Source organism: Malaclemys terrapin, chromosome 2 (assembly GCF_027887155.1).
Source record: "Malaclemys terrapin pileata isolate rMalTer1 chromosome 2, rMalTer1.hap1, whole genome shotgun sequence".
Taxonomy (NCBI): Eukaryota; Metazoa; Chordata; order Testudines; family Emydidae; genus Malaclemys; species Malaclemys terrapin.
In genome coordinates, this window is record NC_071506.1 from 283,582,783 (window position 1) to 283,594,337 (window position 11,555).

The 11,555-nt window shown below is 59.9% G+C and overlaps 1 protein-coding gene across 1 annotated transcript in view; it reads left to right on the forward strand.

Moving 5' to 3' along the window:
• Positions 1 to 8,929, forward strand: part of MYO1G (myosin IG) — a 72,298-nt gene extending 63,369 nt beyond the window's left edge. The window contains exon 22 of the mRNA XM_054017029.1: positions 6,329 to 8,929. Within this exon, the coding sequence (XP_053873004.1) occupies positions 6,329 to 6,485 (157 nt within the window). The 3' untranslated portion in view covers positions 6,486 to 8,929. The remainder of the gene's footprint in view (positions 1 to 6,328) is intronic.
• Positions 8,930 to 11,555: the final 2,626 nt, after the last annotated feature.

Here is an 11,555-nt window from a genome sequence, read left to right on the forward strand (position 1 = left end):
CAGGAAGGTCTCGGCGGTTTGTGGCCAACGCCCTGCCACTGCAGCCCTGGGTGGGAGCCCTGAGACCCAAGCCCGGCTCCGTCAGGGGGCCCCCTTGTGCCCTCCCTCGGGCAGGGAGCCTCCGTTTCCTGGTCTGTGAGCTGGGACTTCCTTGGGCTATGGCTGCGAAGCACTGATCACGCCCCCACGGCCGGCTCCTGCTGGGGTTCATCACTCTGTTGTGTCCTCTCCCCTTGGGCCAGCCAGGGGGTACGTGCTGCTCCTAGCGTCTCCTCCCCACCCCCAGGCCTCCTTGGGATCCTCCCATTTGCCGAGTGTCCGTGTGCTGGAAGTCCCCGCGCTCTGCTCAGGTGGGGCCGCCCCAGAGCTGCCTGCATGGGGAGGAGCTGGGGTGGGGCTGAGTCCTCCGGGACAAGCCGAGGGGATCCTGCCCCTGATGTTAAGATGCCACCCTGATCTCACTCTCTCCAGCGCACAGCTGTGTGGGTCTGCAGCTCGGGGCACTGTCCTGAGCCCTCCTGCCCCTTCAGGCACAGCGGGATCCACTCCCTGGGGCACTAGCACTGGGATCTGCCCACTCCCAGCCCCTCTGAGTGCAGCGGGCTCCACCCCCGGGCACCAGCACTGGCATCTGCCCACTCCCAGCCCCTCTGAGTGCAGCGGGATCCATCCCCCGGGCACCAGCACCGGGATCTGCCCTTTCAGCCCCAGCCCCCCTCCCTGCCCCATTCGAGTCGTCGTGGTTGTAACAGCCTTTTCTCCACTCAGTCGGTCTAAGCAGCAGGCAATGGCTTGTTGGGGGCAGGGGGTGTCTTTGAACAGCTGCTGGAGGGGGACGTTGGGTGCCCGGTGGCAGGTCTGAGCCAGACACCGGGCCAGGGTGGGCGCTGCCTCCACCACTGTGCTGAGGGGCGACAGAGGGACAGCAAAGGGGTGCCCCGGGCTCGGTGAGGGGGCAGAGCTCCGAGGCCAGAACCGAGATGAGGCCGGGTGTGGGTGCAGGACGACGGGCGTGGACGCAGGGTGTCTGGGAGCCCACAGGCCTGCGGGAGCTGTGTGCGGATGCCTGCACCCAGGGGTGGGGTACCCTGCTGTGGCCAGGGGGAGAGCCGGGGCCGGAGGTGCTTGTGCATGGCTGGAGGCTGATGCATCCCGCTCTAGACGTGTCGGTGGCCGGGGGGTCCTGGCCCAGGCTGTTCTCCGTGGGTTCTTGTACTGCTCCCCTCGCTGTGCGGTCTGGGTTCATGGCTGACGTGCCTTCGCGTTCCTCCTCCTCCCCCTATGGCCCAGGAGCCAGATCCCCAGCCGAGCGCACCCCTGGGTGCAGCCCGATCCCTGAAGCCGCAGTTCGCCCCGGGGAGACGGCTGGGAGCTGCCTCTCCTCGCTCCGCTGGCTGGGCTATAAATAGTGCGGCCTCCCGACCAGCTGCCCTCTCCCCGCAGCGCCGAAGAAACGGCCCCTTTGTTTTCCAGCCAGCTCCCCCCATGCCAGCGAGTAGCCATGTGAGCTGCCCGGGGCGATGGCCTGCGTGGCACCAGCTCCTGACTTCCTGCCCTGCTCCCTGGAGGGGCTGCCAGGCCAGGGAGAGGGGGCAGGAAGCCGTGTCACTCCCAAGATGGGGCGGAGAGGAATGCGGCGCTAAGAACGCAGGGAGATTTTGGAGTGGGGCCCGATATCCAGGAGACACCTGTGATGGGGGGGGGCTGGCACTGCCCTAGGGGAAGGCCAGGGGGCATCCCACAGGGGCCAGTGTCGATTAGCCCTTTCCTGCCCCCCCCCGTGCTCTGGCTCTCGGGATCAAAGGTGTGGGGCAGGAGCCCCTCCCCCGCAGTTCCTAGCCCCTCGTCAGACCCCAGCCAGCCGGAAGGGGCCTTGGCCCAGCTGTTGGTTCCTGGGCTCGGTTCCCCGCTCTGAAAGGACACACGCGACCTGCGGGTCACGCCGGGGTCGAGGTGGCAGCACGTGGGCTCACAAAAGCGACAGCTGTCAGGCCGGCTAGCACGGCGGGGTGGGGGTAGGGGGAAGGCAAGGCCTGGCCCCAGGGAACGTGCTCAGAGACCGATGAGTGAATCAAAGCCCCGACCGAGAACAACCGCCCACCAGCCCCTCCCTAGATGGTCAGAATGGTCCCTTCTCGGGCCCACGTGGAGAGCGAGGGCTCGTGGTCCGTTTGGGACACTCCCAGGCAGAGTAACCGGGGCCTTTCGGGTTTAGCTTCTGTTGCCTTGGCTGCCCCACGTAAACAAGGCCTCAGAGATCCTTCCGGGTGATTTATCTGGCCCCGAGTGCGTCACACGGTTTGGAAGGGCCCGTCTAGACTGCAGTCCCGGGGCGTGATTATACCAGAGCTAGCCAGCGCAAGTAACGAGCACTGAGTAACTGCCCAGCGCTCCAGGCAGGCTCGTACAGCCCTTGCCGAAGCTCTCGGACTGCTGGGCCTCCGTCCGCTCTAACGCAGGTGGGGCTCCCTGGCGGTCAGCGGTGCTCCACCAGCTCGGTAAAGACACACTCAGGCCCTGTGTGCTTTGGGGGAGAGCTGGACTCCACGGACTCAGCTTGGTATGGGCTACCCCGGTTCTTGAAGGCAAGCCAGGGGCCTAGCTGTACGTGGGGTGGAAGGGCTGCAGGAGGGCGCTCGGGGGGGCGGGGTCTCAGAGGCCAGACTCCAGCCCGATCCCGGCCATCTACACTGCTAGTGTTAGCCCCGTGAGCCGGAGTCAATTGGGCTGTGCTCGGAGACTCGGTGCCATGGGTTTTGCTTTGCAATGGAGATGTACCCCCCCGCCCCATGTCCCTGGTCTCATCTGTGCCAACCCCCCGTGCCTGCCGAGCCTGTACTGCACCATGGCCTCCCTTCCCCCAGTTCTCTGCCCCCCTTCCACGTCCCTCCTGTGTGTCCCGGTCCCCTCGCCATGTCCCTCAGCCCCCAACACCACCTTCAGCGCTCTGTGTCCTGGCAGTCCGCTGCCTCCTCTCCATATTCCCCTGTCCTGCTTCCCTCCGCCGGAGTCCGCTGGGAGCTGTATGGTGCTGGGACGGTAATATGCTCAATTTACCAGGTCTTCCTTGCGCTGGGGTGGAGGGGCCAGGCTCACATGCCTTCTCTCATCCCCCCGCTCTAGTGAGGGGTGGGGACATTTGCTGGGGCTGATGTATTCGTCATGCCAGCCCCAGCAAACACACTAAAGGGCATTTCTTTGCAGCAAGGCCAATAAAACCAGCCAGCCCAGGCCAGACTCCTGTTCCAATGTGTTTTTCTCAAAACATCCCAGAGAAATTCTACCGTTACATGAGCAGCAGCATGTGAGAGGTCAGGGGGTTCTGATTTTGTCAGCGGAAATGAAGGGTGGAGTTCCCAGTGGATCTCCTCATGCCAGGCTGGGTTTGGCCGTCATTACGGACTGGCTGTACAGCACTGTGGTGGCTCTATCCATGGTAGAGGTGCGGCGATAGAGCTGTGAAAGGCTGTAAACAGCTTTATTTTTGCAGTAATTATTGGGACATCAGACACAGATAAAATCATAATCTGTTTCCCATGGGATTCTGGAATCATAAGATCTTTGTACATTAGAACCAAGCTTGTGTGGGTTCGATTTTTATCAGTAGGTGTCGATTTCACCGTAAATCACACGAGCCGACGGCCAAAATCTTTCCATCAGTAATAATCAGCAAAGTAAGAAAAATCTGCTTGAGAACTGAGTAGGGTTTGATTTCGGGGTATTTACTTGGTGTATTTTGGGATGCGATGTTGACAGGTTGTGTTTTAATGGTTATAGAGCTTTAACTTTTTGAATCTCAGCACCTCCAGTCATTACCTAATTATTGTCTAGACCGAGGTCGGCAGCCTTTCAGCAGTGCTGTGCCGAGTCTTCAGTTATTCACTCTGATTTAAGGTTTCACGTACGAGTCATACACTTTAACGTTTTTAGAAGGTCTCTTTCTATAACATATAACTAAACTATTATTGTATGTAAAGTAAATAAGGTTTTTAAAATATTTAAAAAGCTTCATTTAAAATTAAATTAAAATGCAGAGCCCCCTGGACTGGTGGCCAGGACCCGGGCAGTGTGAGTGCCACTGAAAATCAGCTCGCGTGCCGCCTTCGGCGCACATGCCATAGGTTGCCTACCCCTGGTCTAGACCTCCCCCCACTCCCCTTTGCCTGAGCCTCCCTCGCAATTTCCCACAGCTGTGAACATTTAAATCAATGCAACAAAATGCTTAAAATCAAACATCAATATTATCCTTCGAAATTATAAAAAAATCAAATTCTGCCGAGCCTAATTCTAACCCTCTCAACCGGCTCATTGGCCGGATTTCAGCCAGGCTTGGAATAATATTGTCTATTGATGGGCTTTGCTTTCCCAGGGGGGGAAAGGTCTGTCCCCTTCCCTACCTGCGTGTTGTCTCAGACTCAGCGTTACCTCTCGGCTCTCCTGCACCTCTGTCTGTCGTTTATCCGTTGCTGGATTGTAGCCACGCAGCCATCTCCTTGCTTATTGCAGATTACAAAGCATAGGGCCTCATCCTGAGCTGGTGTAAGTCCACCACTGAAATTGACAGAGCTACACCCATTTATACCAGCTGTGGACCAGGACCCCAAAATTCTGAGCTGGATTTTGAGCCCTGGGAAGTTTCAGGGAGCTCAGGGGCAGGATTTTGGTTAGAAGGGGCCACTTTCAAGAGAACCTGAACTGCCCCCATGTGGGCGTCTGGCCCTTTAACGCCGTTGGCGCAGATTCCAACTGCAGCGATGGGAGATGGGTTCAAAGCGCTGACCTGTGTCCTTGGAGTAACCTGCTGCGGAGGGAGGAGGAGGTGTGTGTTCTGGGACTCCATCCAATTCCCTAGACACAGCCCCAGGGACTGATGTTTGACAGGTGAGAACTGCAGACACCAGCGCTTTTAAGAGCAGGAGCAACAGAGAAACCTGGGTTCGTTTCCCAGTTCTGGGCCCATCAGCCTAGATCCTCCAGTGCAGGGGTGGCCAACCTGAGCCTGAGAAGGAGCCAGAATTTACCAATGTACATTGCCAAAGAGCCACAGTAATACGTCAGCAGCCCCCCATCAGCTCCTCCTCCCTGCCCCCAGCGCCTCCCACCCACCAGCAGCCCCACCTCCCCCTCCCTCCCGATCAGCTGTTTCTGTTTCGTGGCATGCAGGAGGCTCTGTTGGGGGAGGAGCGAGGGCACGGCAGGCTCAGGGGAGGGGACGGGAAGCGGTGGAGTGGGGGCAGGGCCTGTGGCATAGCCAGGGGTTGAGCAGTGAGCACCCCGTGGCACATTGGAAAGTTGGCACCTGTAGCTCCGGCCCCGTAGTCAGTGCCTATACAAGGAGCCGCATATTAACCTCTGGAGCCACAGGTTGGCCACCCCTGCTCAAGTGAAATCAGTGGCCGTTAGGAGGCCTGTGCTTCCCCAGGTCAGGTGGGAGCTGGTGGCACAAGATTAGGCATCAAGACTCGTGAATTCTGCGCTCAGCTGGGCCCCGGACTTGCTGTGTGACCTTGGGCAAAGCCTGACGGACCTTCCCCAGCTCTCCCTGCTATTGTGAGAGAGCTCCAAGCATTGGACTGGGAGGCCGCAGAGCCCGAGTTCTCATCCTGTCACTGAACCCTTCCAGGCCTCAGTTTCCCCAGCTGTACCTTCCCTTGCAAGCACATGCGAGGTAAGCCAAGGCAGGGAGCGCCTTCTGGCCTGTCTCTATGGCGCAGCGGAGCCGAGCCTGTTCATGTGAACGAGGTAACTTTCCGAGGGGCTACGCGGAGCAGTCAGCCCGCACGTCAGAGCCCGCTGAGGCACCTTGCCAGCGCTGTGTGGACAAGCCCTGAGAACGACTCAGGATTCGCTAGAGGTGCCGACCGGCGGGAACACGGTTAACCATGGCAGGCTAGAAATGGGAGCGGGACAATTAGGCTCCCCAATTAACACCCACCGCGTGAAGCTCACACGTCCCGGTTGTGTCAGTCTGGCAGGTGCCCCATGCGGGAGGCTGGGGTGTGAAACAGACGGGCTGCTGGCTTTGTTCCCTGCTGAAATAACAGCGGCACACCCCTGAGCCCGCCCTGCCCTGGCAAACGGCCTGGCCGGAGCTGGGTTTTAGGCGCAGCTCCTCAAAGGTATTTAGGCTCCTAACTCCCATTGGAATCAGCCGAGGTGGGCCTTAGCCACGGCTGTCGCCGCGCTCGTGCACAGGTTTGACACCAGTGCAGTGCGGCTGGCACGAGTGTCCTCGCATGCACACACACCCTCGTGCTCCTGGGCACGAGAATCACCCCTGCCGACCGGTAAGCCTTGCTGACCCGCTCTCTCTCTCTCCCCCCTCCAGGACGAAGCGCGAGCTGCAGGTGCGCGTGTCGGACTGTATCCAGCTGAGTCTGCGCGGGAGGAAGAGGCTGGTTGCCGTGGAGACGCGCCACGAGCTGGCCTTCCCCGACTTCGGCAAGAGCCGGGACGGCTTTGTGCTTTACTGTCCCAGGAGATGAGCCAGGGCCGCCCGGCGCGTCCTGGCTGGACAGCAGGGGGGAGGGGCTGCTTGGCTGCGAACCCGCGGGGAGGAGCTGGGACGCAGGGCGCCGGGCCCTGCTCAGCATCGCGCCCTCCCTTCCTTTGGTTTTTCTCTAGGGTTTTGTAACTTTTTATTAAGTGAGTCCATCACTGTGGCCGGAGCCAGCCGGACCCTGGAGCCCGCTAGCCCCAGTGGGCAGCAGCAGCCCTGGGCCCCCCCACCGTGCCTGCTGCCTATGGGCCCCGCTCCAGGGATATCACCAGGGTGGGAAGGGCGAAGGCCTGCAGGGCCCATGAAGCTCGAACCCCGCGGCCATGGGACACCCCCAGATATGCACGAACCGCGGTCGGGCTCGGACCAGACACACCCCCTGGAACGAGGGACATGGAGGCACAGAGCCCCCAGAAGTTCTGGGAGCAGCTTTGCAAGGAGCACCCCAGAGACATGCCCCGAGTCACCGGCCGGACTGCAGCGGAAGGGGAGAGACAGTCATCCAGGCCAGACCCCGCCCAGGAAAGCCCCGCTCTGCATCACCCAGGCAGCCCTTGTCTCCCAGTTCCAGCCTGTAGTGCTGCTGGGGTTGAATTGATCCGTAACCGCTCTGCTGCAGCTGCCACCAAGGGCGGCCAATCAGCACCTACAGCAGCGATGTTCGCAGGGGGTGCTGTCTGGGGGGATGGGGCCAAGCCCCCCACAGCTGCTCGAGCCTCTACCCTTGCATAGCATGGAGCCAGAGTCCCAGGGCTCCTCTCATCGGTGGTCCTCTGGGCTGCTGGCTCAGGGGATCATGCCCTCACCCTCTCTCCTCTGTGGGTTCCCCTGGCTCCCAGCTCACCAACTTCTCCTTTAACAGCTCTTCTGCCCTCTCTGTTAGCGGCTGCCCCTGGCTCTCTCCTCTTCCACCTCTTGGCTGACCCCCTGTGATGAAGTGGGAATGCTCTTAATGTTTTCTCTGAATACTATGTGGGTGCCTCAGTTTCCCCTATGAATTTCTTAGGTATGTAGGTGGGGGGATCAGGGGGTGTGATTGTTGCAGAGCCCAAGAGGGCCCCTGTGATACTGTCTGCACAGAGAATGGCCGGCACTCTGTCTCCTGGCAACTAATGGCCTGGGCCCCTCCTCTGCAAAGATGCCAACTGAAGGTGCTGGAGAACAAAGAGATCAGGTGACCTCCTGGCCCAGGAAAGGGACAAAGGCAGATCAGGGGCTGGAGAGTTTCAGTTTGGAGCTGGCTGGGAAAATGGAGGGGAGGCCAGACAGACCTCCTGGCCTCCCCTGGCCCCCCAAGATGGACCTGACTGCGAGGGTCCTGTTGTCTGTACCTGCAAGACCTCTTAGACTGTGTTCCTGTTGTCTAAATAAACCTTCTGTTTTACTGGCTGGCTGAGAGTCAGGAAGCCGGGGGTGCAAGGCCTTGTCTTCCCCAACTCCATGACACCCCCCATCCCCAATCTTTCACCACCTGCCTGCTTCCACCTCCCCGAGGTTTCCCCAGCCAGCCCCTGTGCTGAGTTCATTGTCTTCCTGCGCAATCCTCCTCTCACGGCTGCCCCAGTCTGCCCTTCTCAGAATTCCTCGCTCTCTGGCCTCCTCTCTTCCAGTTCTTCCTAGTCCCGGCCTTCCTCTTTGAATCCCTCCAATCCACCCTCCCCCTCTCCATCCCACCCACTGCTCCCCGGTCACCTCCTATCTCCACTGACACAAGCTGCTCCTCTCCCCACGTCACACCCATCCTGTCCATCCAGCATGCAGGCGCCAAGGTCTTCCCCTTACCCCGCATTGGCCACCGCCCCCCACTCCTACTCCCATTCATTCTGCTTCTTTTTACCCTCTCCTTTCACTGCTCCCATCAGCCCCTTCTCCCACCCCTGGCTTCACACCTTCAGCCGCTCTCAGAGCAGCCAGCAGCCCTGCATGCACCAAGCACCTCCTCCTTCCACTCCCTCCTAGTACCAGGGATAGAAAGGAATGTCCCTTCCCTAAGCAGAGAGAGGACTCTTATAGCCCAGTCCCCTTCCCAGCATGCATTACTGCCAGGCCTACAATTCCTATCAGTTCGGGGAACTACACCTCCCAGAAGTCTCTTGTTCTGGGCTGGGTCCTTTGCCTCCCTTAAAGGGCCAGCAACACATCTCAACGCCCACTTTTCCCATGAGGCTCCTCTGCTGATCTCTTGACCGCTGCACCCCCTTTCCCTCCCTCCCCCGCACACCCCTTCTCATGTTTGAAGGTTTGCCCCAAGGGTTGTATTTGCCTAGATAGGATTGTAAACTCCTCTGAGCACTGATCTTTCTTACAGCCCCAGGCATGCTTCGGCTGCTCTAGAAATAAGGCCAGTACAGATAACGGGCCCCACAGGGGCTCTTCGTAGTAAGGAAATGCCAACGATGCTTGTACAACTTGTGAATAAAAAGAGCTGTGTTTTCCTGGGGGCGGCTGCTGTGAGCTTTCCTGGATCGGTGCCACACTCCAGAGGGTCCTAGTGGAAGCCAGGCAGGGGTTGGTTATTGATTGATTCCCACAAAAATAGGAACCCATCCATAGGCACCCATCCGGTCCTGGTCAGACCCCACGCCCTGGCATCATAGGAAGGGTATGGCAGAGCCGGAAGGACCCCTGGGGCTGTTGCAATGAGCAGCGTCTGGCTCTGGGGGCTGAGCGATCCATCATGTGAACTGATACCTGCTGAAGGTCACACTTCCACCTGCTTCGGCAGAGCCCTGGGCTTCTCCCACCCATGCACCCTGCCCCAGCACCTGCCTGAAGACTCCCCGTGCATCTGCCCTCAAGCCTGGTCACCAGTCAGATAGTAACACCCAGCCACGTGCCCGCTTGGTGCTGCAGGCTCTGATCTCCGAGAAGGACGGGAGCAAGCCGGCCAGGTAGGCTAGTGCAGGCTCCGTCACAGCACTGATCTGCTACGTCGACACACGGCCAGGGCCCAGACTCTGCTCTCAGTCACATGCGTGTAAAGCCGGCGTCTCTGCGGACTGCACTGCATCAGAATCCAGCCCGATGGCCCTGATTTGAAATGCCTGAATGGCCTGGGTTCCCGCAAATGCCACCGTAACGGGGAATCCTCCAAGTCCAAGGTCCCCTGTGACCTGCGGAGAGCTCTGGTGCTCTGAGTTCCCTGTAAGCCGCGCGGCCGCGCAGCAGCCTATTAAGCACTGCGCAGGTGCTCAGGGAATCCGCGCAGCCGAGGGAGGGGCAGCCCGGACCTGCCGAGGCCAGGGCTCCCCTCCCCCAGCCTCAACTCAACCTCGGCCCTGCCTCGGCTGGGGGAGGGGCGCCTATCCAGCCACCCCAGCCCCAGAGCTGCTGTGGCAGGGAGAGGCGACTCTCCCCCCAGCCCAGGTGCTGCTGCAGGGAGAGAGAGCTGGGTGGAGTCCTCTCTCCCTGCTGTAGATCCCGGGGCAGCCTGCATCCCAAACCCTCATTCCCGGCCCCACCCCAGAGCCCGCACCCCCAGCTGGAGCCCTCACCCCCTGCACCCCAACCCTCTGCCACAGCCTTGAGCCCCCTTCCACCCTCCGAACCCTCCACATGAACATCACCTCCATATTGGTGCACATAACAAAATTCATTCCAAGCACGGGTGGGAAAAATTGGAGGGACCCCTGCTGGTGCTGCAGTGGAAAGGGGCCTCCTCTCTCTGGCCTGAGAGTGAACAGTTCGGGGTGGCGGCAGGGGCCCACGGGTGGAGAGGGAGGAGGGACAGAGCACGGGGGGCTCCATCAGGCCTTCAGAGGGGTGGGAATCATAATTCCTCCCTTGGTTGTTAGCGGGCTGCAGCTGGACCTGGGCTTTATCGCCCTCGCCTTTTACAGATTCGAAGGGAGCGCTGGGCTCACCTAGGCTGACCTGCCTCACACAGGCCATAGGCCAGCCCTGAATTACGCAGGTCTTGTAGAGAAACAACCTGGCTTTACCAATGGCCAGTGATGAGAATCCACCGCCACCCTGGGAAGTTATTCCGGGCCTTGTTCCCAGTAGGGTTGCCAGCTTTCTAATAGCACAAAAACGACCACCTCTGCCCCGCCCCCAGCCTCGAGGCTGATCCCCAGTGCCAATGCGAGTTTGGGGCGTGGCCCCTTGTATCTGCCGAATGCTCCAGGAGAGGGACACCTCGTTCCTGAGTCCCAGGGAGGGTGGTTCTCACCACAGAGCTCCCCCGTCAGTTTCAGGTGGGCTGGGGTTGAGGTGGCGTGATAATTGAGATGGGTACCAGCTGAACAGCAGCACCCAGGGGAGCCCTGCAGCCTTCTCCCCTTGCACTGTGACCCCAGCAGCTCTCAGCCCCCCCGGGGTGGAGCTGGGTCAGTGTTTGGATGGGAGGCCTCCAAGAAATGCTTCGTTGCCTCGAGACGTGGTGCGGGCCATGCGGTGGGTGGTGCGCTTTCCCCAGTCAGTAGTGAGCCAACAGCCCAGCATAACACTAGGGGGCGCTGTGCTGCTGGGGGGCCTGTATCAGGGAGATGTTGGCCAATCATGGTTATTATTTATATTATTGTTGCACCTCGGAGTCCCTGTCATGGACCAGGCCCCCAGCTACTTACTAAAAATCCCGCAGTGCTTTTGAAGTGTTGGGTTCCCTGGGCCAATTCTGACTTGGGGGATCCCCTCTGCCTCCTGGCAATCCCCCTGCAGAGCCCCTTGGATATGGGGTTCATCTTCACTGTCCATCCCAAACTGCTGTGCCGTGTTGCTGTGTTCTGTTGGACAGCTGCTATGTTCTGCCCCAGAGGTGGCTGCATTTCAATGGTGGGTGGTAATCCCTGCTCATTCCTTCCTTCACGGGGGAGCTGTGGGGCTTCTCCTGTGCTGCTGACGTACTCTGAGAGCCCCTCGGATGCGGCACCTGAGCAGGCAAAATGAGATCAATAACAATGAAGAGTGGGCGAAGGGACTCCAGCCACCATGCAGTACAAGCCCCAGCCCCTTTCAGCCCAGAGCCACTTCATGGTCGCCCTGGTGCCCGGCTGGTGGAGCACAGGGCCACAGGCTGTCATTCTAGGGGCGCTTGCTGTGTCTTCTCACCTAGAAT